Raw genomic sequence first — 27,554 nt, forward strand, 5'->3', positions numbered from 1 at the left:
GTCTTTGCGGCCTCTGTACACAACCTACAGAAGTTGCCGACCTCATGTCCGCATTTATGCTTGTGTAGCTGGATTGTGTGTGTTAATTACCTTGTGGTCGTGTGCAGGTGTTTGTACTCAAAGAACCTCCATACGGGACTCGGCAGACCGCAGCCATTACTTTGCGGACCAGCGCGGTGAGCGCACGCACATGCGCACTCACACAGTTGTCCTGTGGCGCTCCCAGCTTAAACTCGGAGAGCGGAAACAATGATTTCATATCAATCCACAAGGCTTAAAAAACCCCCCAAAAAACAAGTAAATGAAAGTAAGTTTATCGATTATTTCAGTTAGTTTTAGTTAGTTTTGTAAACTCACAATTCAGTTTTAATTAGTTATCGTTTTTTCCTTTTAATTATAGTTTTTATTTATTTCAGTTAACGACAATGTTTTTTCAATTTCAGTTTTCGTTATTTCGTTCGTTTTCGTTAACTATAATAACCCTGGTACTCACCAGTGAAGTATACTACAACTTGAATGATGAAGATGATGAATTATGTACCTGCGCAGTACTGATGGCAAAGAAGAAGAAGAAGAAGAAGAAGAAGAAGAAGAAGAAGAAGAAGAAGAAGAAGAACTGCACAGCCAAGAAGAGCATTACAGCTCTTCTGAAGACACCACTTCATGAGGCACAAATTTGAGTTTTTTAAACTGAATTGTGACTGTTGTGTTTACTTGCTTAAAAAATGTATTTGGGATTTATGTATTTTGGATTATTTGCAGCAAAACACTCTGAATAAAACACTGACTCATCCAACTCAACAATACACACATTTAGTATGGAAACAGCTAATATGACTTCTGACCTCAAGAACAATCTGGAACATTTTATCTATGTTTTTTACAAGCTCAAATTAATATTACAATAGGGCCTTCGCACATTTCGTACTCGGGCCCTAATAAAATTGTATCCAGTGTATCCAAGTCCATCTACTCATAGATAAAATGTACACTTTCATTTTTAGTAACCTAACTTTATATATAATACACAGAGAAGTTGAAGTATGGCTTTTCTTTTTTTTGTCATTGTCACATTTTGAATGATTCAAAAACTACTGCATCCACATAATGGCACACTGGAGAGAGAGAGAGAGAGAGAGAGAGAGAGAGAGAGAGAGAGAGAGAGAGAGAGAGAGAGAGAGAGAGAGAGACAGAGAAGTGTGGCTGCAGTCAGCATCCTTGATCGCCTCCAGTAACACATGTCAGAGAACTTCAATTCATCAAGAGAATGAGAGAGAGCGAGAGAGAGAATTTTTTGCAAGAAACACATGCACATACACAGCTTTACTCTATTTCTCTCTCATTCTCTAACAGACACAGACACATACACACACACAAATTCACATCCACACGCACGCACCACATTACTAACACACAAACAATTTTCTGCCTCCCTTACGCTCCAGTGATCGCAATCACACTGCTGGCTTGCCTCCACACACATACACTCACATAAATACATACATCCATACTGAGTCAGACTCACACTGACTCTCACGCACACTCTGAGTCACACACACTGCAGCAGAGTTCTCTCCCTCTCTCTCTCTGTGTATGCCAGCACTCATTCCTCCTTCTTGAGAGGAGAAAACACTTGAGTCTCCATCGTATGGGGCTGGCTGCTGCTTTGAAGCTTTGTCTTTCTGCCAATTACTCTCTTTCCAGCTTTCTTTTTCTTTATTTCTCTCTCCCGCACTCTCTCCCTCCTACTGCTACTGTCTCTCTTCCTTGCTGCTCAGACCAGGGTTGTGTATTTATTGGGTTTGTGGGGGTTTCTGTTGTCAGCTAGAGGAAGGAACATGCAGCATCCTGGAGGAACATGTGTGGCGTTACCTAACGTGGATGCCTGTCCTCAGCTGTCCTGTGCAGCCCTCACCTTCATGTATTTACAGCAGGTGAGAGAATGAAGGAGTGAATGAAGGAATGTGTGATTTGATCTACTTGAATTTGCATGTTGTGTACATACTATTATTTGTTGATGCTGGATATGAGAAGTGGAGTGAAATGACAGTAGCAGCATGCTCGCACTTATATGGTAAAATAGAGGAAACAATATGTTTGTGGATATGTAGTATGTGTAAATGTGCAGTGCCAGTTTAAGTACCATCTCTCCTGCTATATGCATTTGATGGCGGGGCTGTCCCCACCAATTCTTTGAAGATGAAGCAAGTGGAAATCTTCCTCTGTGAAAGGTTCAATGACGTTGATTTGGATGATTCAGAATCATCTTGCTCCATACTTTAGTGTGTTTATATTATGTAAAACATAGTCATGAAGTTGCACTATTCCGCACTGTGTTCCGGATATTTTGGAAAAAGCTGTGCTTTTACATAAATTTTATTTCAGCATGTTTGCATGTTGCAAATTTTGAACATAATCCATATTTTTTTGTGATTCATAAAACTTTTTAGAGATGCCATTAGCTCTACAAAAACATAAAGAATTTTGTCTTTTTTTCTGAATTATTATGACTCTTTGTATTGACAGAGCACCTGATTTCACTGCAGTATTTACAATGAAGACAAAACTTTAATTGCACTGAAGTCATCCATAACTTTCACTGAAATGCTGTTTAAACTGAGTGGCACTGGGCTGTTGGGCTAAAAGTAGAATTATTATATTACCTTATTAGGGAATAATATTTGGATTAGGACTTAAGTAAATTGAATATTAGTAAACTGAAATCTCTATAAAATTATAAGGTGACTTTTGCTACTTTTTAATGAAATGAAAATGATTCATGTCATTTGTGTAAATTTATTCATCATTTAACTACTGTGGAAGTGACATAAAAAATTCAGGTATTTTTTTTCTTTAATTACAGCGGTTTTGGGGGAGAGGTTACAACATTAAAAGCAAAATACAATCCTAGAAATGTTCATGTTGTCACACTTCACACCAAAAAAACAAAAGGTTTCAATGCAATGAAATTATTTAGTTTCATATTTGTTGACAAAATACAGTGTATTTGAGGTTTTTTTTAATAAGAGTGACCAATACTTGTTAGCTTGAATTTGAATAATTGTTAGCTTGAATTTCACATTCAGATCTTGTTCATAGTAGATCCATTCACAAAATAGCTTAAATATCACTTTAGTGGAAAACTGTTTACATATCTTTACATGGACACTGTAATGTGAAAGAAATATTTTTCTCACATTTTGTGAATATGTTCTGCAATGCTCAGGAAAAGACTGAGCATTAGAAACAACAGAACACTTTCTGAGTCAGTTTTAAGTCCTTGTTTTCTCCACCATAGAAAAAGGGAAAAAACTGTTTGGCATAATGCATTTTATTTTTACTTCATGCTTTAGTTTTCATCTCTCTTCTGAGTATGCATGATTTGTGTTAAATGAAATTTTTACACTTTGTGTGTATGTCTTATATAAGCAGCATTGCTCCAGATAAAGAAGTACTGAAACAAAAGCATAAACATGTTTGTGGGAGCAGTGCTGACACCCTGCTGTACAGTCATGATGTCATTTGATCTGTACATACCAACTCAGTAATCAATAACTATCTGTGTTGAGTCCTAGTAGATGGCACTATGCTGTTACACATCCATCACTGTGTTCCATATGGTATCAGAGGACACAAAATGAGCTTATTTGTAGCCTGAGAGCCTAGGCAGTAAGGATAACCAATATGGTGGCACATTATATAAAAATTCCCTTATTTGTCCTGAAAGGGTAACTAGACACTTCCACTCATACAGAGATTAAGAGGGGTAGCCCAATGCTGTTATCGATCCATCCGTTAAGAGTAAGTTCAGTAAGTTCATTTGTTCAGTTAAGATAGATTTTGGCTTTGGTTGATACAGTGGAATACAAAATGAGAATAGCAATGGCAATGATATAAGTGCAGTAAAACAGAAAGAAATTAAGGTATATTAATTTTGTAAATTTATCTAATAGACTCCAATTTGTTTGTGTATATTGGGAGGCTTCTTGACATACTAAGGTTCATTATGGACTTCCACAGAGTTCTGTGCTGAGACCAATTGCATTTACACTATACATGATTCCCTTAGGCAGTATTATTAGAAAACATTCCATACATTTTCATTGTTATGCAGATGATAACCCCCTTTATGAAACCAGATGCCACACACACACAATTTGTTAAACTGCAGGAATGTCTTAAAGAAATAATGGCCTGGATGACCTCTAATTTCGTGCTTCTTAATTCTTATCCAACTGAAGTTATTGTGTACTTGGTCATATAAACATTAGAAACATGCTGTCTAACCAGACACTTATTCTGGATGGTATTACCTTGGCTTTAAGTAACACTGTGAGAAATCTTGGAGTCATTTTTGACCAGGATATGTCCTTCAATGTACAGATTAAACAAATATGTAGGACTGCATTTTTGGCATTTGCACAAAATCTCTAAAATTTGAAACATCCTGTCTCAGTGTGATACTGAAAAGCTAATTCATGCATTTATTACTTCTAGGCTGGACTATTGTAATTCATTATTATCAGGCTGTCCTAAAAGCTCAGTGAAAAGCCTTCAGTTGATTCAAAATGTTGCAGCTAGAGTACTGACAGGGACTAGAAAGAGAGAGCAGATTTCTCCCATACTGACCCCGCATTAAATCCAGATTTGAATTTAAAATCCTTTTTCTCACATACAAGGTCTTGAATAATCAGGACAAATCTTATCTTAAACACCTCATAGTAACATGTCACCCCAATAGAGCACTTCACTCCCAGACCTCGGGTTTACAGAGCCTTCAGCATTCAGGCCCCTCTTCTATGGAACCAGCTCCCATTTTGGATTCAGGAGACAGACACCCTCTCTATTTTTAAGATTACGCTTAAAACGTACCTTTTTGATCAAGCTTATAGTTAGGATTCCATCAGATGACCCTCACCCATCCCTTAGTTCCCCTGCAATTGGCCTTTGTTTAATTCAATCATCTCTGGCTGTCTTCCACAGCATGTCTTTTGTCCTGTCTCCCTCCCCTACCCCCTAATCTAACCAGTCATGGCAGATCACTGCCCGTCCCAGAGCCTGTTCTGCCAGAGGTTTCTTCCTGTTAAAAGGGAGCTTTTGTCCTTCCCACTATCACCAAGTGCTTGCTCATAGGCAGAGGCTGGAAGTAACAATGTGCAAATACTTCATTACTGTACTTAAGTAGATTTTTCAGGTATCTGTACTTTACTTAAAAATTAACTAATTTTAAGTAGTTATTTTTCTGACAACTTTTTACTTTTACTCCCTACATTTTTACACAAATATCTGTACTTCCTACTCCTTACATTTTCAGGCTCGTTACTTTAGGTTTAACTCATCTGAGGGATGATCAAACTGATCTGAGCCTAAATGGAGGAACAATAACACATTAAGGGACAATCATACTGGCGTATCCATCGCATACAAAGACTTAAAAGAGTTAAAACCATATAATTTATGTATCGTGTTTTTTTCATATTGTGAAACGTCCTGCAAAACAAACTGAGGTACACTGTGTTATTCAAAATACTGCAGTTTAGTGCTGGATAAACAGGCTAGTTTGCTGTACTTGGCGAATTTACATTAAAGCTCTGTGTTGGACTGGTGAAAAGCAGCTGTTGTGTTCATGGTCAGAGTTACAGGTTATATCAAGTGAAGCAGAGATTAGTTTGAATTTAAGCTGATGAAGCTAAAATTAATTTACTATTCACTTCAACCTTTATACCAACTGCATGCTGTCAGTATAAACAGTATACTGTCAGTGTAAGGGTGGAAATTAGCCAAGGTGGCTCGTGAAATGTTGGGTTACATCTTATTGAATGCCGTGTGCAAATCCACACAGAGCAGCAGTGCAGATCAGCTGATCACAGCCTGACACAAAGAAAATCTACTGGAGCTCACATTAGAAATTATTGTGAGCCAGGATTCTCTTTTTTTTCCAAACTTTGTTTATTAGATTTTAAGCAAATTGTACAGCCATATAAATCTCATTACATTGTACACACAAAGCAGACTGCATAACTTTCTTTATAACATAAAAGCATAAACAAGACAAGCCGCCTCCACTCACAACAGGGTAACAGAGAAAAATAAATAAGTAAATAAGATAAAATGACCACCACTTCTACAAATTAAGCATGTCAGTATTGCCATTTCCATTGCGTTAGTCATGTATATATGTGTGTAGAGAGAAAAGAGAAACATAAAGGGAAGCGGAGGGGACCTCCAGGGGAAAATAAAATTAAAATTAAGAGAGAAAAAAGGGTAAACAAATAATTATAATGGCAGCTAATCTGGTACAGAGGGAAAGTTAGTCTGTCTAACCAGCACTTGCAGTGGATGCCAAATGAGTGTAAATTGTTCAGAAGAGCCACGCGGTGTCATCCTAATTTTCTCAAGTTTAAGAAAAATAAAGAATTTCCCTAAGCCAATGTAAAAAAAAGAGGGGGACTGAACGGGCACTCCTGTCTCGTTGAGTGATGGAGCGTTGTTGATACTGACTGACGCCTGTGGATTAGAATAAAGTAGTTTAATCCATGACAAAACATTGTCACCCAAACCAAATTTTTTAACTACATTAAATAAATATGTCCACTCAACCTGGTCAAATGCCTTTTCGGCATCAAGAGAGATCAAGGCTTCTTGAGTACTGGTAGATGATGATGAATTGTAAATAATATTTAAAAGTCGTCTCATATTAAAGAAAGATATTAAAGAGTGTCTTTTTCGGATAAATCCAGTCTGGTCTGGGAGGATTATAGTGGGTAAGACGGCTTCAAGACATGTAGCAAGAACTTTGGACAGCAGTTTAAAATCTACATTTAAAAGGCTTATGGGATGGTAAGATGAACAAGAAAGAGGATGTTTATCTTTTTTCAAAAGAAGAGACATTGTGGCCTGACTAAGAGTCTGGGGCAAAACTCCCTGGGCAAAGGCTTCATTATACATATTTAATACTAATGGTGAAAGTTTATCCCAAAATTATTTGTAGAACTCTGAAGGGTATCGGTCAGGGCCCGGGCACTTGCCTCCGTGGAGAGACTGCATTGCTGCATTAAGTTCCAGTGGCGTAAGGGGTTTCCCCAGGTTAGTAGCAGTGGGCTGTTCAATCTTAGGAATATCCAAATTAGCAAAGACATTGTCGAGATCTGCAACTGAGGGTGTAAATTCAGACGAGTGAAGTGATTTATAGAATTCCTCAAAGGTGAGGTTAATGTGAAGTGGATCCAATATCGTACCTATGTCTGTTTGAATCTGGGGAATTTGTCGTGAAGCAGATGTCTGTCAAAGTTGATGTGCCAACAATTTGCTGGCTTTATCGCCGTGTTCAAAAAATTGTGCACTCGATTGCAGCATGGCTTCCGTAATATGGTGGGTCATGAGTAAATCAAATTCAGACTGCAAGACTAGGCGTTCCTTATAAATATTCGGAGAGCCGGAGGTTGCATACATATTATCAAGCTGTGAAATTTTGCTGTCTAAGTTTAAGCTATTTCTCCTTCCTTAATTTTTTCTCATAATGAGCATAAGAGATTATTTCTCCCCTGACAAAAGCTTTGAGTGATTCCCAGAGAAGAGTAGCAGAGACCCCTGGGGTTCTGTTAATGGACAGAAAAAAAAATCTATCTTCTTTGAAATGTAGTTAGTGAAGCTACTGTGTGAGAGAAGACGTGTGTTTAGCCACCATAGAGGGCGTTCGGGCAATAGCTTGTTTAGTTTAATATCCATTAGAAGTGAAAGGTGATCAGAGATAGTTATGGCATCATATTTACAACACGATAATAATGGCAGCAGTCTATTGTCGAGTAGACAAAGGTCAATATGGGTAAAAGTATGATGTGCAGATGAAAAAAATGAATATTCCCTTTTCGAAGGATTAAGAAAACACCATGCGTCTGATACTGCAAACTCCTGCATAAAGGATTGAATAGTTTTGGCTGCTCGAGAGTGAGCGGCTGGTTTAGAAGAGGAGCGAGGTAGATTAGGGTCAAGCCAGCAGTTAAAGTCCCCGCCTAATATTAAATAATGATATGTTAGGTCTGGCAAACGAGAGAAAAAATTTCTATAGAAGGCCTCATCATCACAGTTGGGTGCACCACAGGTTGGCCCTGAATAGTCCCGTAACAATATCATACCTGCCATTTTGGTCTGAGATAATATGATCCGAGAGAAAAGGGACTGATTTGTGTAGAATGATGGCTGTCTCTCTGGCCTTACTGGAGAAAGAAGAATGGAAGACATGGCCCATCCAGCCCACCTTCTAGGTCCACACATATTTTTGACAAAGAGTCCACCATATCCGTGAATGAGAAGATCTTCGTTTCCAAGGTAATTAGTTTGTCACTCTGGTCACTAGCTGAGTGCTCAAGGGCTGCAATAGTTTGATCATGCACCGTAATTTTGGCGTCTAGCGGGGTGAGAGCAGTCGTAATTTCTCTCTTCACTGCTTCAGATACTATTTTGTCAAATTTACTCACAAGGTCCAAGTGTATGCCCTTCAGCATAGCCTCCATGCGCTCCAACAGCCGGTCATTAGCATCGGGTTCGGGAGTAGCTTCAGGTTCTGGCGACTGGTGTGATTTACTGTGGCCTACATTGGAGGGGTCGGATTTTCCCTGGTGTGCCATGGTTCCGAAGGCTTGTAAAGCTTAATTGGTAACAGGTGTCCCGTGAAAGGTGCTAAAAAAAGGAGAAACCATCAAACTATAAAACAGTTTTCATAGATGTAAGATGTAAGGACAGCAAACACTTCCACATCATGAAAGAATTTTCTCTCATGCAAGTGAAATGTGAAAAAATATTGTGTGTATCTCATATCTCTTGTCTGGGGATGAGTTCATTATCTTTTGTAAGCTGTAATTCATGCTTTTTTGACCCGTTTTCACTTTTGCACCATTATGTAGCAAAGATGGTACAGTAGGAGATACTATGAACTTGTGTTTTTATATATCATTAATAAATTGTCTTTTATGCATTGGGGCATTGTTCATTAAGGGAATTGACACTTGAAAAGCAAATACAACTGAACTTTTTTTTCATAGTTGTCAGGATTAAATTTTCCAGTTTCCAATTTCAGATCATGCCACAATCTAAAGAAACTCAAGAGATGAGAAACAAACTCAGTGACATCAGTCTGGAAAGGGTTGCAAAACTATTTCTAAGGCTTTGAGATGAATTGCTGCAAAAACAGTTAACCACAAATGGGAAAAATCAGAACAGACATGAACCTTCCCAGGAGTGGCCAGCCTACCAAAATTACTCCAAGAATACATGGATAACTTGTCCAGGATGTCACAAAACCAAGAACATCTACAACAACATCATTACGTTAGGACTGGATCAGGTGATCATGAAACATCCTTTAGTTATGATGCAATAGGCCTAGACTGCTGGGGCTGCCCATGATGTGCTGAATATTTCTTTTCAATCACTTATTGTCACTCTGTTTTATACCCCACCCTGCATTTAATCATCAGTTGTTGATTAAATGCCGAGTGACTCTGTCTCTCTTCCACAGCATGTCTCACAGCAGATGACTGCCCCTCCCTGAGCCTGGTTCTGCTGGAGGTTTCTTCCTGTTAAAAGGGAGTTTTTCCTTCCCACTGTCACCAAGTGCTTGCTCACAGGGGCCATTTTGACTGTTGGGTTTTCTCTGTAACCATTGTATGTACAATATTAAGCACCTTGAGATGACTGTTGTGATTTGGCACTATACATAGTGCCTATTGCCGCATAACTACAGGGTGGTTCAAGATCACATCATCCAATCTATAAACGGAAGGTTATAAGTCTAACTTCAAAGTACAGGAAGTGTGTCTCCCAAATCCAAGGAGCTGGCTCCACAGCAGAGGGGCCTGATAGCTGAAGGCTCTGCCTCCCATTCTACTTTTGAAATCTCTAGGAACCACAAGTCAGCCTGCAGTCTGGGAGCAAAGAGCTCTGTTAGGATAAAAAAGTAGCATGAAGTCAGTCATTAGTCAAGATGTATGTGAGGAAAATGATTAGAGAAGCTAATATGGGAAAAATATGGTCTCTCGTTTTAACCCCACTCAGTAATAAATACATGAATTAGCTTTTCAGTGTCACTCGGAAACAGGATGTTTCTAATTTTAGCAGTATTACACAGATAAATGAAGGCAGTTCCTGCATATTTGTTTAGTGTGTTTCCTCTGAGGCTTCTGATGGGAGCAAGATTACTTTCAGCATCAGCATCTTCACCTGGCTCGCTGATGTCTGGATGCTCAGAACTTTTCAGGAAGTTGGACAGTATGCAGGTAACTTTCACAATACTGTCAGCTGCATCAGGGCAGACTTGCAGCCTTCTGTAGTACACCCTTCAGAAAATATGTGCAGAAGCAGTCATGATACAGCTTCAACTCCTGGATCAGACTGTAAAATTCTCCCTGCTGCCTTCTCTTGAGAACACGATGAATCCAGAATGTCTGTAATATCAGGACCAGCTTATCATCATTTGATGTCGACTCCATTTTTTTTTTTTTTGTAGTGCGTTTTATGAGGACGAATTATTCAGGAAAATGCAACATGTTTGGGTATGTAGGTTACACGACAAGTTCACATCCGAAAAATTCTGAATTTTCTTGTTTTTTCACAACTTGTCTGATGTAAAAAGGCCTTTAGTTTTGTATTCCAGGCTCTAGCTCTTCCTTGTTTGCATTTTTTAAGTTCAAGCTCTATCGCTTAAGTCCGGCATATTGGGTCCAAAACCTTCGTGCCACACGGCTGTAAATTACAGGACATGACCAGTAGACTTGGAGAACTCTCTGGGCGATATGGAGTGTGACCTTCAGGATTTGTTCCAGGAATTTCAGTGTAACACTCATCCTCTTGACACTGAAACCATGTTTGAGTAGACACAAACTGTTGTCACAGTGAAGATATGACTAACTATTCTTCCACTTGGGTTATGGAACCGAGAAAAGTCAGTCCTCCATGTTCCTGTCATTACCCCAGCCCTTATCACCTGCTTTGGCCCACTTCGTCCAACACCTTTAATTCCCAGAGAATGTTGCACCACCTGGGGCCTCCCCAGAGACTGATTGCTGTGCACCGTTCCTGTTCCCAGGGTGCGGGGGGTTCCAGCCTGTCTTTGCACACATGCCTGTTCCCAGTGTAGGGATGGCCAGAAAACATCCTGTCCCTGTATTCATTCTTGATGCAAGGGGGACGGTGGACAGGGTGACGGTGGACAGGGTGACGGTGGACAGGGTGATGGTGGACAGCGCCCACGGCTGTGTACCCTGCACAACCCCAGCTTGAGCAACCTGCACATTCTGTGCCAGAGCTGCCAAAGTCCAGGCTATCAGAGGAGATTACATGCCCTTCTGAGCAGTTTCAGACTTCAGAGGAGACTGTGAACCCTGTGCAGTCCTAGGCTTCAAAGAGTGGTTCCCTTTCTGCCAGTGGGTCCCATTTCACCTGAATCTGATCGTGTGAGTCCAGAGCCTGAGCATCCCATACCACCTGAACCAAAGTCTATGGGTCCCTCGCCACCTGCATGAGCCAGAACCTGAGTCTGGTGCTGTCTGAGTTGAATGGTCTTCTCTGTTGACATCAGCCTTCAACCACACCTTCTGAGGTGTTCTTCTGCCCTCCTCAATGCTGGCCTCCATTCAAGTAATCACAGGGTCCTTGCTGCTGAAGCCAGTCACCTGAGATACTCCTTCGCCACTGCCAATGCTGGTCCAAGCCACCAGGGGTGTCCCATTACCTGGGGGACTTGTTTGCTCCCTGTTTTTTTGTTTTGTTTTGTTTTTTCTTGTGGTTACTTTAAAAAACCAATTATATAAATCAGTTATATTTATTAATTATTATTATTATTATTATTATTATTATTATTATTATTATTATTATTATTAATAATAATAATAATAATAATAATAATAAATTAATCAGTTATATCAAACTAAATATAAATTGTACTTCTGTTGAAACTTTTATGTCAGTTATCATTTTTTCCACATCACAGGAAACACTACAGACCTTGGTTAGCATGTGGAATATTAAAGTTAATGACAACTAAATTTAACAAGGATGGCCTGTTTAGAAGCATTCCCAGGACAAAACCTCTTCTCTCTAGGCAGAAAATGGTAGCTTTACAAATTTGCATCTGAACAAACCACAAAGCCCTCATTTACTAAAATTTGCATGGAAATGTTCTTACCCGTCCTAAAAAACAAGTCTGTATGCAAAATTACCGTCACATTTATGCTCACAAAAATAAAGGGAACACTCAAATAACACATCCTAGATCTGAATGAATGAAATATTCTCATTGAATACTTTGTTCTGTACAAAGTTGAATGTGCTGACAACAGAATTGCACAAAACTCATCAATGGAAATCAAATTTATTAACCAATGGAGGCCTGGATTTGGAGTCACACACCAAATTAAAGTGGAAAAACACACTACAGGCTGATCCAACTTTGATGTAATGTCCTTAAAACAAGTCAAAATGAGGCTCAGTATTGTGTGTGGCCTCCACGTGCCTGTATGCCCTCCCTACAATGCCTGGGCACGTGCCTGATGAGGTGGCAGATGGTCTCCTGAGGGATCTCCTCCCAGACCTGGACTAAAGCATCCGCCAACTCCTGGACAGTCTGTGGTGCAACGTGACGTTGGTGGATGGAGCGAGACATGATGTCCCAGATGTGCTCAATCAGATTCAGGTCTGGGGAACGGGCGGGCCAGTCCATAGCTTCAATGCCTTCATCTTGCAGGAACTGCTGACACACTCCAGCCACATGAGGTCTAGCATTGTCCTGCATTAGGAGGAACCCAGGGCCAACCGCACCAGCATATGGGGTCTGAGGATCTCATCTCGGTACCTAATGGCAATCATGCTACCACTGGCGAGCACATGGAGGGCTGTGCGGCCCTCCAAAGAAATGCCACCCCACACCATTACTGACCCACTGCCAAACTGGTCATGCTGAAGGATATTGCACAGGGCAGCAGTGGCAAATTTGCCAATCCTGGTGTTCTCTGGCAAATGCCAAGCATCCTGCCCAGTGTTGTGCTGTGAGCACAACCCCCATCTGTGGACGTCGGGCCCTCATACCATCCTCATGGAGTTGGTTTCTAACCGTTTGTGCAGACACATGCACATTTGTGGCCTGCTGGAGGTCATTTTTGAGGGCTCTAGCAGAGCTCCTCCTGTTCCTCCTTGCACAGAAGCGGAGGTAGCGGTCCTGCTGCTGGGTTGTTACCCTCCTACGGCCTCCTGGTGTACTGGCCTGTCTCCTGGTAGCGCCTCCAGCCTCTGGACACTACGCTGACAGACACAGCAAACCTTCTTGCCACAGCTCGCATTGATGTGCCATCCTGGATGAGCTGCACTCCCTGAGCGACTTGTGTGGGTTGTAGAGTCCGTCTCATGCTACCACGAGTGTGAAAGCACCACCAACATTCAAAAGTGACCAAAACATCAGCCAGAAAGCATAGGTACTGAGAAGTGGTCTGTCGTCCCCACCTGCAGAACCACTCCTTTAATGAGTGTGTCTTGCTAATTGCCAATAATTTCCACCTGTTGTCTATTCTATTTGCACAACAGCATGTGAAATTGATTGTCAATCAGTGTTGCTTCCTAATTGGACAGTTTGATTTCACAGAAGTTTGATTTACTTGTGTTGTTTAAGTATTACCTTTATTTTTTTTTTGAGCAGTGTACACTAACATAACATGTTAGTAATCAAGAATAATTCAGAACCAACAGCCTTGTCTAATATGCACACAATATTATTTATAATAATAATAATAATAATAATAATAATAAACATGGTGGTGCACCTAGTTGCAGCAGCTCAGTGCTCCCTAAAACAATGCTGTGTGTGGTGACTGTTTATATTATGTTTTGTTGCTAGACTCAGTCAGAGTACATGGAATACCTTCTACAGCAGAAAGGATTTATTGTACACTGTGAGAACATACCATATTCTGATAACGAGTGCCTTTCACAACTCCTCCAGGAATTGTCAGGTCACCAGCGTCTTCATGGATAGCTATACTGAGCGGCAAGCCCCGAAGACAGAGAAGAGAACGTAAACATAAACGGTGCTTCAGGGCTGGTGCCACAGGGCTTGGCTAAAGACGGCTCCAAATAGACCCCCACTGCCCAGTCTATATGTCACAAATGCCAGGTGCTTAGGAAACAAGATGGATGAGCTAAACTTGTAAATACTGACCCAGTCAACTATATGAGACAGCTCTGTCATCATCAGCATGGAAAGCTGGCGACATTCTGGGATCCCAGACCCAACAGTGGAGTTAGCAGGCCACTCACTCCATTGGAGCAATAAAACGGAGGACTCTGGTAAGAGCTGAGGAGGCAGACTGTGTGTATATATTAACCAGAGCTGCGGCCTATTCCAGGAAGCATGTTCAAAAAACTCTGAGTTTAAAAACATACTCTGAGTTGACCAACTCTGAGATCAGCAACTCTGAGTTTCCCATTCCAGAACAACTGATCAGAGTCAGTTCAATCGACTCTGAGTATGTTCACCCTGAGTTAGCGCATGCGTGACTAAGGAAAGAAAGCCATCATCAATGGACCACCAACACCAGGATTCACCATGGTAATGGGTAAATAAAGAGCAGAGCCTCCATTTTAATCTGATGGATGGAGGATCGCAGGTGTCAGTCTGGAGCATGATGAGCCACTTTAATCAGCCTGACCCACTCTGACATCATCATAGACAGAATAAAAGTTTGTTATAAAATATAAAATTTCTTATAAAATGTCTGCTGTCATCATTTACACAACTTGAATCTTCATCAGATGAAGCTGAATGCTAATTTTACATTTAATTTATAAAATCTAATTATTCAGCTGCAGCCTGATGGACAAACTGCAGGAGACAGAAAGTGAAGATAAAAATGTGGAGATACAGCTCAGACTGAGTTTACTGACCGACCTCTGTGTTAGAGACTGAGACAGCAGCAGACCCCGGGGGCAGAGCTACCCTTTGGTCAGTTTTTATTTAAACTGTTGCAATTTATGGCAGTTCAGTTCATGAAAGCTCAGTTTATGACAATTTGATTGTTTTAATAATTATACAGTAAAAATGGAATCTATTGATGGAATACTGCCCTCACTTCATTCATTTTTAAATGGAGAATTTCATTATTTCTGCCATTACTGAATAAAAATGAGTAATGAGATTTACATAAGAATTACTTTGTTTCCAGTATAAGCATTTTTAATCTGATCTAAGATCAGCTTCACTGATAGATGACAGCTCTCTGACAGCCACAGCAGAGATGTTTCACTGAGTTACTTTTAAAGGTCAGAGTTCAGTCATAGTTTCATATGCAACATGCAGAGCAGCTTTCCAAGTCTGTAATGAATGTAAAGTTTTACCAATAAAGGAAAAAATATTATAATGAATGTCTCAGCTTTATAGGTTTTAAATATTTCAGTACAGTTTGGGAGGATGAGACATTTTAATTAAAGAATGCAGATCGTGCCGGGAAAATGAATCCATTATGAAATGATCCGGACTGGATGAGCTGGGAAATGACTGGAGCCTGAACTGGATCTGGGCCTTATCCGGTCTGAATCTGTGATCTTGATCCAGTCGTATCCTCCTGCTGTGCAGGTGGACTCGGACACGGTTTGCTGATGTGTTATAGAGCCTATGATCACTTATTTAGGTGATTTCAGTGGAAAATATGTCGAGATTCATATTCTGAATTTCAGACACTGTAAGTTTCAAAATGCTGACATTTAAGTCACTTTAAATCTGTTTAGTTCAGTTTTCAAGTTTTAAAATTATTTCAGCCTCATCTTCACTCAAACACTCAGATCATCTCCAGGATCCAGACATTTTTCCATCCAAAGTGTGTTCTGCGTCTAAAGCTTCATCCAGGTCAGTGTGATGTAACAGTGATGCTACAGTAACTACAGTAAATGTTTCAGAGGAACTGACTGACAGTCTGACAGCTGCAGCTGCACTCATTATAAATCCATGATCCATGTCTCCGTCCTTACAGCCCGTTGACAAGTGAATGACAACTGGTAACTGACTCAGAGTTGGAGTTAGCTCTCTTTCTGGAACTAAAAACCTGAGTTTCCCTCCTTTCAGGGTTAACAAACCCAGAGTTGTTAGCTAAACCTGCGTCCTGGAATAGGCCCCCAGTCTCCATGGTGTGCATTTGCCAACAAACAGAAATAGTTGGTAGACTCTCAGTTTGACAAGCTCCAGCTGTGTACCTAATGGGTCATGAACATATCCAGGAAATGATCGGAACTATAGATTCCAGTGATTTGGTGCCAAGTTAGCTTCTAGTGACAACTATGGCCACAAAATGGCAGTAATTTACATGATCAGTGTAAACAGGCAATAGGAGATGGGAAGACTATGTTCTCTTTATTATGTTTTAATTGACATCTTGATTTCACCAGGCAAGCACTGATGTATGATAGCCCACAACGGCTAGTAAGTTTCTTACTGCAAAAGTATGACAGTAATACCTTTGACTGTTTGTTTGCCAATATACTGATATCTTGGTGATTGCACTATAAACTGTTTAGCATTGTAAACTGGATTAAAGTGCTTTGAGTGCTAAAGTAGAATAGGAAAAAATGATTCAATTCGATTCAATTTTATTTGTATAGCGCCAAATCACAACATACAGCCGCCTCAAGATGCTTTGTATTGTAGGTAAAGACCCTACAATAATACAGAGAAAACCCAACAGTCCCAACCCCCTATGAGCAAAAAACAGTCCATTTGTCATTTATCATTTAAAGTACTGTAGACCTATGAACACACCAGCACCCTAATTCAGTCTTTACTGAACTATAACAGACTAGAAGCTTTTGTAGAATAGATTTACCTACTCCATGTACCACATGCTACAGGTATGCTGCATTTAACATTTTAATATACATCCTTAAGAATCACACACAGGATGGGATTAATTGCTACAGGAGTCTTGGAATGAATATGCAGAGTGTAGACTCTAAATAGAACATAATCGAAAGTAGTACCACAACACCCTTCTTTCGGCTTCTTCCTTTAAACAATCTGGTATGTCATCTGGACCAACTGCATTTCCAGTCTTCAACTTACTCATAGCGGCCCTCACTGATTGACTAACTCTCCTCCATCTGTGCCCCTGTCTCTCTTTATTTTTTACATTCATCAACCGCTCAAAGCATTCCTTCCATCTTCTCAAGACATTGTTTTCACTTGTTAGTACATTTCACTAACACACCACTAATAAAATAATGATTTTAAAAATGGTTGCAGAGTGAGTATAGAAAAATGTGGCCTGAATAAATGAAAAAACAAAACAAAAACAAAAGCAAAGCAAAACAAACAAAAAAACAGTAATTTGTTACAGTGCAAGCTTGCAGGCTAGCATTTATATCGGGTAACAGCACTTTATGATTGATTCTCATAAGCAACACTATTAAATTAGATTAGATTAGATTAGGTTAGACTAGAAAAAAACTTTATTAACTCCTTTAGGAAGCTTCCATCAGAGAAATTAAACACTATGTAGATGTCTGTACTTCACATCAGCTGTATGTAAATAAACTATATTTAGTTGCATACTATTAACAAACCACTGCACACTGGACAGCACAAAATGTGCTCTAAGTAACAATTGTGGCAGAGGCTGCTTCACTTAACAGTATATTCTTTTTCTGGAAAACAAAAGATACAGGGGGGTTAAAATGGAATAAGAGGAATTAATTCAACGTTGACATTGAGGATGAAAATAAAGTGATGAAAAAACACAATTAAGATAAATCAAAGAAATCTGTGGGCAAGCAATAGAAGATGTACAGCAGCACCCTCGGAGCAGCCATCATTCAAAGACTAACAACATCAAATTTGAATTTTGACACCTCAGCAGATTTGGAAGATAATGGTAATTGCTTGCTTGTATTTTGTGTGTGTGTGACTTTGGAGTTGAAAGTACTTTCAGGATGTACTACCCAAAGCAGCAAATCTTTGGGAGGTTAAATAGTTTTGCAACAATTAATTAGACTCTTGTCCCTGCACTGGAAGCACATTGAATTCTGCCAAGATTTCCAAGATCCTGTGGAAAGCCCTGACGAGGAAATGTCCATCAGTATTTTTTTATTTGATTTCCTGCATGTGCCTCCCAGCTTCCACTATTTCAAAACATACATTAACATACAAAACATATATTTTCAAAAATGTGGGTTATAAATATGATTTATACTTTAATTTAAGGGAAAAAATGTATTAATAATGTCCTCAAACAGGTAGCCACTGTAGTTCATAAGTAGCGCCGGTGACAGAGTAGAAGTTTGTTGGGGTCTATTTTGAGTTAGGATTGGGTGTAGTAGCAATAGGACAATGAATGTGGGACTGAGCCATAATAAAACTGCAGACATCAAAGACACAAACAGGAATTAGTAGTAGCAGCAGCAGCCAGTATCAGTGCACACACTATAGCTTTTGTGTGTGTGTGTGTGTGTGTGTGAGTGTGAGTGTGAGTGTGACAGAGAGAGAGAGAGAAAAATGATATCTCTGTGCTCCATGGCTAACCCAGGTGAGGCCACAGAAGGAATGTTAAAACAGTTTATAGATCAATGTCAGTGAATGCAACTCAACTACACCATTTGTTCAGTCGTGAGAGCTATCATTAAACCCATGAGGTTCATCTGTCTTTGTAATTTCCCAAAGTGTGTATGCCTGCGTGAGTGGATCAGCTCCCACTCACCCTATAGCTATCACTCCATCTCTCTTGCTCTTGTACAGGTGCTGGTCATAAAATTAGAATATCATGAAAAAGTTGATTTATTTCAGTAATTCCATTCAAAAAGTGATATATTTCAAATGTTTATTTCTTTTAATTTTAATGATTATAACTGACAACTAATGAAAACCCCAAATTCAGTATCTCAGAAAATTAGAATATTACTTAAGACCAATACAAAAACAAGGATTTTTAGAAATGTTGGCCAACTGAAAAGTATGAACATGAAAAGTATGAACATGGAAAGTATGAGCATGTTCAGCACTCAATACTTAGTTGGGGCTCCTTTTGCCTGGATTACTGCACCAATGCGGCGTGGCATGGAGTCAATCAGTCTGTGGCACTGCTCAGGTGTTATGAGAGCCCATGTTGCTCTGATAGTGGCCTTCAGCTCTTCTGAATTGTTGGGTCTGGTGTATCACATCTTTCTCTTCACAATAGCCCATAGATTTTCTATGGGGTTAAAGGTCAAGTGAGTTAACTGGCCAATTAAGAACAGGGATACCATGGTCCTTAAAGCAGGTACTGGTAGCTTTCGCACTGTGTGCAGGTGCCAAGTCCTGTCGGAAAATGAAATCTGCATCTCCATAAAGTTGGTGCTCTAAAACTTCCTGGTAGATGGCTGTGTTGACCTTGGACCTCAGAAAACACAGTGGACCAATTCCAGCAGATGACATGGCACCCCAAACCATCACTGACTGTAGAAACTTTACACTGGACCTCAGCCAACGTGGACTCTGCCTCTCCTCTCTTCCTCCAGACTCTGGGACCTTGATTTCCAAAGGAAATGCAACATTGACTTTGATCAGAGAACATAACTTTGGAGCACTCAGCAGCAGTCCAGTCCTTTTTGTCTTTAGCCCAGGCAAGATGCTTCTGACGCCGTCTCTGGTTCAAGAGCGGCTCAACACGAGGACTGCGACAGCTGAAACCCATGTCTGCATACGTCTGTGCGTGGTGGTTCTTGAAGCACTGACTCCACCTGCAGTCCACTCTTTGTGAATCTCCCCCACATTTTTGAATGGCTTTTGTTCCACAATCCTCTCCAGGGCGCAGTTATCCCTATTGCTTTTACACGTTTTTCTACCACATCTTTTCCTTCCCGTCTCTCTATTGATGTGCTTGGACACAGAGCTCTGTGAACAGCCAGCCTCTTTAGCAATGACCATTTGTGTCTTGCCTTCCTTGTGCAAGGTGTCAAAGGTCGTCTTTTGGACAACTGTCAAGTCAGCAGTCTTCCCCATGAGAGACCATTTAAAGGCCTTTGCAGGTGTTTTGAGTTAATTAGCTGATTGGACTGTGGCACCAGGTGTCTTCAATATGAAACCTTTTCAGAATGTTCTAATTTTCTGAGATACAGAATTTGGGCTTTTATTAGCTGTCAGTTATAATGATCAAAATTAAAAGAAATAAACATTTGAAATATATCAGTCTGTGTGTAATGAATTAATATAATATACAAGTTTCACTTTTTGAATGGAATTACTGAAATAAATCAGCTTTTTCTTGATATTCTAATTTTATGACCAGCACCTGTAGCTTAACTGAATTCTGTATATCAGTAAATCATATTTAATTGTTCCCAATGATCTCTCTTTATTGAACTATTGAAGTGGCAGGCTTGTAGGCACAAGCTCGCTTTTGTAACAATTAGGCTACCACTGTTTAAAAAAAAAATTCTTAGTGTGCTATATTTGTGAAAAACATAAGATAAACATAAGTAACAGCTTTTGGCCAGGGGAAAGAAAAGATGAACTGAGATCAACTCCAGTAAAAGTAACTATGGCATGTTATAGAAATACTCTTACAAATTAAAGCATTTATTCATCAATTTTCCATTTCTTACTCCTTGTAAGAGATGGAGTGAGTAAGACACAGCCAGCCTGTGCCTGTGCTTGTAGCCTTATCTCCCCTGAACACATTTATTTTATCCTGCAGGAGAACCCTTGACTGTTCTCTCCTTCCGTCAGGATTACAAAACTCCCAATCAAGGCTTCCAAACCCTTTCTGCCATTAGATGTTGATTGACAACACAAAAAGATGAAAATTTTTGAAAGGATGAGAAGAAAAGATTTGATAATATTTACAACAGAAAAGCATAGATCTGTAAAGTCTCATATTCACAGATAAATAAATTTGCAGGTTTGTTCACTTATAAAGAAATGAACTGTCTATAATTTTATGGTAGTTTCATTTTAATGGACAGGGACAGAATATCAATAAAAAAAATCCAGAAAAAACACATTACATAAATGTTCCTTCTATCATTTCTTTCTGCTTATCTGGAGGCAGCAGCCTAAGCAGAGAAGCCCAGACCTTTCTCTCCCCAGCCACCTCCTCCAGCTCATCTGAGGGCACACTGAGGTGTTTCCAAGACATCTGAGAGATATGATCAACTCCAGCATGTCCTGGGTCTGCCCCGGATCCTGCTCCTGGCAGGACATGCCCAGAACACCTCTATCAAGAAGCATTCAGCGGGCAGCCTGAAACAACTCATCTGGCTTCTTTCAGTGTTGAGGAGTAGTGGCTCTACTCTGAATCCCTCCCAAATGACTGCACTCCTCTCCCTTAGAAATAGGGTGAGGAGTGCAGTGCAGTTCAGAGTTTGGAGGAAAATAAGAAGAAGAAACAGCCTTTATTGTCCCACAGAGGGGAAATTTCTGCTGCTTGTATCCATGATCTTGTTCTTTCGGTCGCTGTCATAGTCCGGCTCAAAGGCCATGACAAATGATAGGAGGGACACATGAGAAGTTCAAAACACCAGTTTATTTTGCCATAAAATAAAGTACCCCAACATAAACCCAAATAAACAGAAAAACGTGGGGCTGGTTGAAGGAGGTAAGGACAGGAAAAAAAGAAGCTTCCCAGGGCTGAGAAAGCCAGCTCTTAAACACTCCAGGGAGACTGGCCAGGTGCTCCCAGTTGCCCTTTCTTATGACAAAAATTACAAACCTTCCCAAGGTAGTGTGAACTGCTGCAAACCTTGCCCTCAGACCTACCTGATGGAACAGAAGGTCCAACATTATCAATATCTGCACCAACTACACTACCACGGGCCCCAAATGCCCCAGAGGCATGCTTACAGTATGCGTCAGCAATTCTGATTGTTGACATGTGTCTGTGTAGATTCTCAGTCATCCAGGTCATAGTAGTCTCTGGAGCTTGAAAAAAGGCGACTGGACTTCTTTTTGTTTCTTGAAGATGTTTCACCTCTCATCCGAAAGGCTTCTCCAGTTCTCAACCAAATGGTGGAGAGACCCAGGTATTTAAACCCCTGTGGGCATAGTCCCCTGGAGGTGGTTATGACCCTCTATTATTCATGTGTGTAAACACATGTGCCCAGGTGTGAAGGGAGGCGTGGGTCATTTGAATCAGTGGTTTCAGTTGAAACCAATTTAGGACTCCGCTCCATTGTTTCCTGTGGCCTATTGAGGTCACTGGAACAAAGGTGTGAATGGGGGTTGAGACGTCTGGGAAGGGAGCTCAGGACAGCACTGTAAGCGGGGGAAAGTTGGTGATGTAATACACCTCCTCTGTTCAATGATGGTTGTTCACAGTGGACATAGATGGCTTCTTTCACTCCTCTTTCAAACCATCTGTCTTCCCTGTCCAAAATGTGAACATTGGCATCCTCAAAAGAGTGCCCTTTCTCCTTCACATGCAGATGTACAGCTGAGTGTTGTCCTACTGAGGTGGCTCTTCTATGTTGTGCCATTCGTTTGTGAAGAGGCTGTTTGGTTTCTCCAATGTAGAGGTCCGAGCACTCTTCACTGCACTGGACAGCATACACTACATCGCTGATCTTGTGTTTGGCGGGTTTGTCCTTGGGATGAACCAGTTTTTGCCTTAGGGCGTGACTTGGTTTGAAGTATACTGAGATGTCATGCTTGGAGAAAATTCTTCTGAGTTTCTCTGACAAGCCTGACACATATGGGATGACAATGTTGTTCCTCTTGTCCTTCTTATTCTCTGTAGTTTGTGTTTGGCCTACATTCCTGTGCATCTTAGCTGATTTCATGAAAGCCCAGTTGGGGTAACCGCATGTTTTGAGGGCTTTCTTAATGTGTGTGTGTTCCTTTTGTTTCCCTTCTGCCTTAGAGGGAACACTTTCCGCCCAGTGTTGTAGGGTCCTGATCACCCCAAGTTTGTGTTCCAGAGGGTGGTGGGAGTCAAAAAGGAGATACTGGTCTGTGTGTGTGGGCTTCAGGTAAACTTCAATGTTGAGGCTTCCATCTTCCTCGATAAGCACCGCACAGTCCAGGAATGGTAACTTGTTATCTCTGGTGTCCTCCCTGGTAAAATGTATGTATTTATCCACTGAGTTAATGTGACGAGTGAAGGCTTCTACTTCTTGGGTTTTGATTTTGACCCAGGTGTCATCTACATACCTGTACCAGTGGCTAGGTACCACCCCTTTGAAAGAACCAAGAGCTTTACTTTCCACTTCCTCCATGTAAAGGTTGGCTACAATGGGAGACACTGGGGAGCCCATGGCACATCCATGCTTCTGTCTGTAGAATCCATCATTGTATTTAAAATATGTTGTGGTGAGGCAGAGGTCTAAAAGTGCACTGATCCAACTGATCCAAAATGCTGCAGTGAGAGGACTGAAAGGGACTAGAAACAGAGAGCATATTTCTTGCACACTGGCTTCCTGTTAAATCCAGAATTACATTTAAAATCCTTCTTCTCACATACAAGGTCTTGAATAATCTTGACTGCTGGCTTACTTGTAGTTACTATTTAAGAGTAGAATGGTAGCTTTCAGGCTCCTCTTCTGTGGAACCAGCTCCCAGTTTGGATTTGGGAGACACACACCTTCTCTACTTTTAAGGTTAGGCTTAAAACTTTGATCAAGTTTATAGTTAGGGCTGGATCAGGTGACCCTGAATCTGAACCTGATGTTCACAAATGACTAGGGGAATGGGGTGTGTACAGAATTAAATGATCCAATCTTTCACATGTCTCTGACAAGCTACTGAGTTCTTTGGTAAGATCAAAACCATAGAAATGCATGCGTTCAAATAAATTGAGAAATCATCTGAGTATCTACCTAGAACACACACACAAGCCAGCTGTGTAAAATGCCATGTGACACACACACACACACACACACACACACACACACACACACACACACACACACACACACACACACACACACACACACACACATTCCCCAAAGGCCTTCAGATGTATTCAAAATGTCTTACACTGCTAGACTATATATAGCTTCAAAGACCCAGATTTTGTATGTAGGCAAGGCGCACACATACACACACGGAGACTTAAATGTTCTGCATTACATACAATGCGTTAACACAATCTGCAATACTTGAACAATTCAGTCTGAAAATAAAAGGTCTTTTCTCTCTCTCATTCTCAGACTCACATGCACATACACACTCACAGCATGTAGTAAGGGATGAAAGAGCTGGATAAAAGAATGAGACTAATGGAAGAAAGTTGCTTAATGATAAATTGCCAGATTGCAGAAGCCATTCTCTGCTTATCATTTAGTGCTTTCATCCCACCGCACCGTGAAAATATTCCTCTGCTTCAGGCCTCTCCTCAGTCACACTCATTTCTACTTTCTTCTCCCATTTTACTTTTCCTCTCTGTCTGCTTTCTAGACGCAGCAGCAGAAGGCCCACAATCATGGTGTCATCAAAAACTGGGTCATAGAAACATCAACATGAATTTTGATTGTATAATCTGTATAATGGGGATAAATGTTCATTAGTTCATTGCAAGGTAGAAGTAAATATCCCTTCTACAACATCTATTTCACTTTCTAGTTTTTTTTGTTCATTTATTGTCATCATTTAATTGTGGCATTCTCATTTATACATGTTTCATGACACTGTAACAGAAATAAATATCTGTTTGCAGATTTAAATATTTTCATGACACATGGAGACTGAAATATGAAAACATTTAAGACATGTCAGTACAGAAAAGGAATACTTAACATCCAAAAATCTCTATGTATAAAATGTGATTTAAAGCACATTGAGCACTTTGATGCCAAAAAAAGAGGTTTCAGCTTTTGTTACAGTATTATCAAGTTGTAGCTTTCAAGGCTAAACAATAAGGCCAATGTTCTGTGAAAACATCTACTTTGCCTCCCCAGCCACTTGATGCTGGCATGGAAAGTAAGCAAATCCCCATGGACTCCCATATGAAAATGTCTAGATTTACAGAAGAAGTGTCATGGTCCTGGGCTGGTGGCCCAGTATTTTTTGTTATATTTTGTTTTGGTCCTCACTTTGTTGTTTCCAGTTCCTTGTGTTTCCATGTGTCAGGTCTGCATCCTTGTTCCCCCGTCTGACTTCCTGTTTTATTTTGATAGTCATTTGGTCTCTGTCTGTCATGTTCAGTTTTGTTTCCCCTGGTCTCATCTAGGTAATCAGCGTCACCTGTGTTCCCACCTGTTTCCTCTTCCCTCATCAGTCCTCCTGTGCATTTAAGTCCAGTGTTTTTAGTGCCTGTTGTCGTGTCGTCGATTTCCTGTTGTGTGGATGTGTCCTGTTTTTGCCTTGTTTCTGGAACACTTGTCACTTTTGTTTTTGTTCTGAGTTTTTGCCAGTGATCTTGTCCAGTCCAGCTTTTTGTTTGACCTTCAGCCAATAAAGCTGAGTTTCAAGTTTTACCTCTGTTTGTTGTATCCTGCATTGGGGTCCCACTTCCTGCCTGCCACACCGCCGATTCATGACAAGAAGGCTGTTAATAGTCTAATATCAAAAATGTTTCTAATTTTCCCCTTCATAAAAACTGTAATAGAATGATTAAAACAAAATAAAAATCCAAAACACAGATTCTTAAATAGCAAATCCCATATCACAGTGAATTACGTATGCAATTTGATAACCAAGCTAAGCTAGGCTGCAATAGCTTCTATTGCCCCTCCTATACTCTCTAACCCAAAATATGCTCCAACTAAATATCAGTTGTTTGTTCCTACCATACATTCAAGATGATGATACCAAAACACATTTTACATGCAGTTGTTCATACAATGCTCAAATCCATGTATTATATGACTGCAGGTCATAATAAGAGTTTGCTCAAAGAACCTTTTAGATCTTTGGAGGGATGAGGCCAGACTATCAAACGTGGATACATGAATCTCACAGTCAAGCCTTATGTAAATGTACAAGTTAATATAAATGTGGTATATGCACAAATCATTGTACATATTTAAACTATATAGACCGATCTAAGACAGTGCTAATAACCACTGTCTCTGCAGAGACAGTGGTGATTAGCACCGTCTCCTCACAGTAAGTACTCTGGCTTCCTCATACAGTCTAAAGACATGCAAACGTTTAACTTGTGATTCTAAATTGGCCATACAGTAGGTGTAAATGTGTTCCCTGGGCCGGTGTTTTAAGTTCTTTTAGTGAAGTTCTGTGTAAGAAAACTAGTAAACACAACCAGAAATATAGAAAAAAAAAAAAACAGTTTTGGCTTCTCAGTTTACTGTAATTTTCTATTCTGTTTTTGGTCATAGCTATTTGTATTTCATTCTGGTTTCCCTGTGTTATGTCAGCCTGTGTGTTGTAATAGGTTTCCATTTAGTCATATGTTTAGATTCCCTCTGTGTGCCAGCCTGCTTATGTGTCACATTAGTGTGTTTTGTTCACCTGCTCACCCTCGCTGTTTCCTCTTGTTTCATTACTGTGTCTATATATTATCTGTGTTTTTCCCCCTGTATTTTGTTGCATTGTCATTTGTGTTTTTTGGAGAATAAAAGACTAGTTCAGGTCACAGTTTGGTGACCGTGTCCCTTGGGGTATCCTGTGGGAGGTCTTGGGGGAGTATGGGGTGTCTGGCCCATTGTTGCGGGCCGTTCAGTCCCTGTACAACCACAGTGAGCGCTTGGTCCGTATAGCTGGCAATAAATCGGACTCGTTTCCTGTGGGTGTTGGGGTCCGCCAGGGCTGCCCTTTGTCACCGATTCTGTTCATAATTTTTATGGACAGAATTTCTAGGCCTAGCCAAGTGGCGGAAGGCTTCTTCCTCAGAGGCCTCAGAATCTCGTCTCTGCATTTTGCAGATGATGCGGTCTTGTTGGCTTCTTCAGGTGGTGGCCTCCATCTCGCAGTGGAATGGTTCACAACCAAGTATGAAGTGGCTGGCATGAAAATCAGCACCTCTAAGTCTGAGACCATGGTCCTCAGCCAGAAAAGGGTGGAGTGCCCTCTCCACCTCAGGGATGAGTTCTTGCCCCAGGTGGAGGAGTTTCAAGTATCTCGGGGTCTTGTTCACGAGTGATGGAAGAAGGGAGCGGGAGATTGACAGACGGATCGGGGCTGCATCTGCAATGATGCGAACGCTGCACCAGTCTGTCGTGGTAAAGCGGGAGCTGAGCGTTTAAGCGGAGCTGTCGATTTACCGATCGATGTAAGTTCCTACCCTTACCTATGGTCACGTGCTTTGGGTAGTGATCAAAAGAATAAGATCGCAAATACAAGTGGCAGAAATGAGTTTCCTTCGAAGGGTGGCTGGCCTCTCTCTTAGAGATAGGGTGAGGAATGCGGCCATTCGTGAGGGCCTCAGAGTAGAGTCGCTTCTCCTCCACATCGAGAAGAGCCAGTTGAGGTGGCTTGGGCATCGGATTAGGATGCCTCCTGGGTGCCTCTTGGGTGAGGTGTTCTGGGCATGTCCCACCGAGAGGAGGCCCTGGGGTAGACGCAGGACACGCTGGACAGATTATATCTCTCGGCTGGTCTGGGAACACCTTGGGTCCCCCCAGATGAGCTGGTGGAGGTGGCTGGGGAGAGGGAAGCCTGA

General features: G+C 40.7%; 1 protein-coding gene across 1 annotated transcript in view; it reads left to right on the forward strand.

Annotated features, from left to right (window-relative positions):
* The first annotated feature begins 535 nt into the window (after positions 1–535).
* LOC115777086 (RNA binding protein fox-1 homolog 1-like) overlaps positions 536–27,554 on the forward strand; it is a 246,800-nt gene continuing 219,781 nt past the window's right edge. Inside the window, 3 exon segments of the mRNA XM_030724906.1 lie at positions 536–548; positions 1,779–1,792; positions 1,794–1,934. Of these exon segments, the coding sequence (XP_030580766.1) occupies positions 536–548; positions 1,779–1,792; positions 1,794–1,934 (168 nt within the window).

Source organism: Archocentrus centrarchus, unplaced genomic scaffold, assembly GCF_007364275.1.
Source record: "Archocentrus centrarchus isolate MPI-CPG fArcCen1 unplaced genomic scaffold, fArcCen1 scaffold_43_ctg1, whole genome shotgun sequence".
In the NCBI taxonomy this organism is placed as follows: domain Eukaryota; kingdom Metazoa; phylum Chordata; class Actinopteri; order Cichliformes; family Cichlidae; genus Archocentrus; species Archocentrus centrarchus.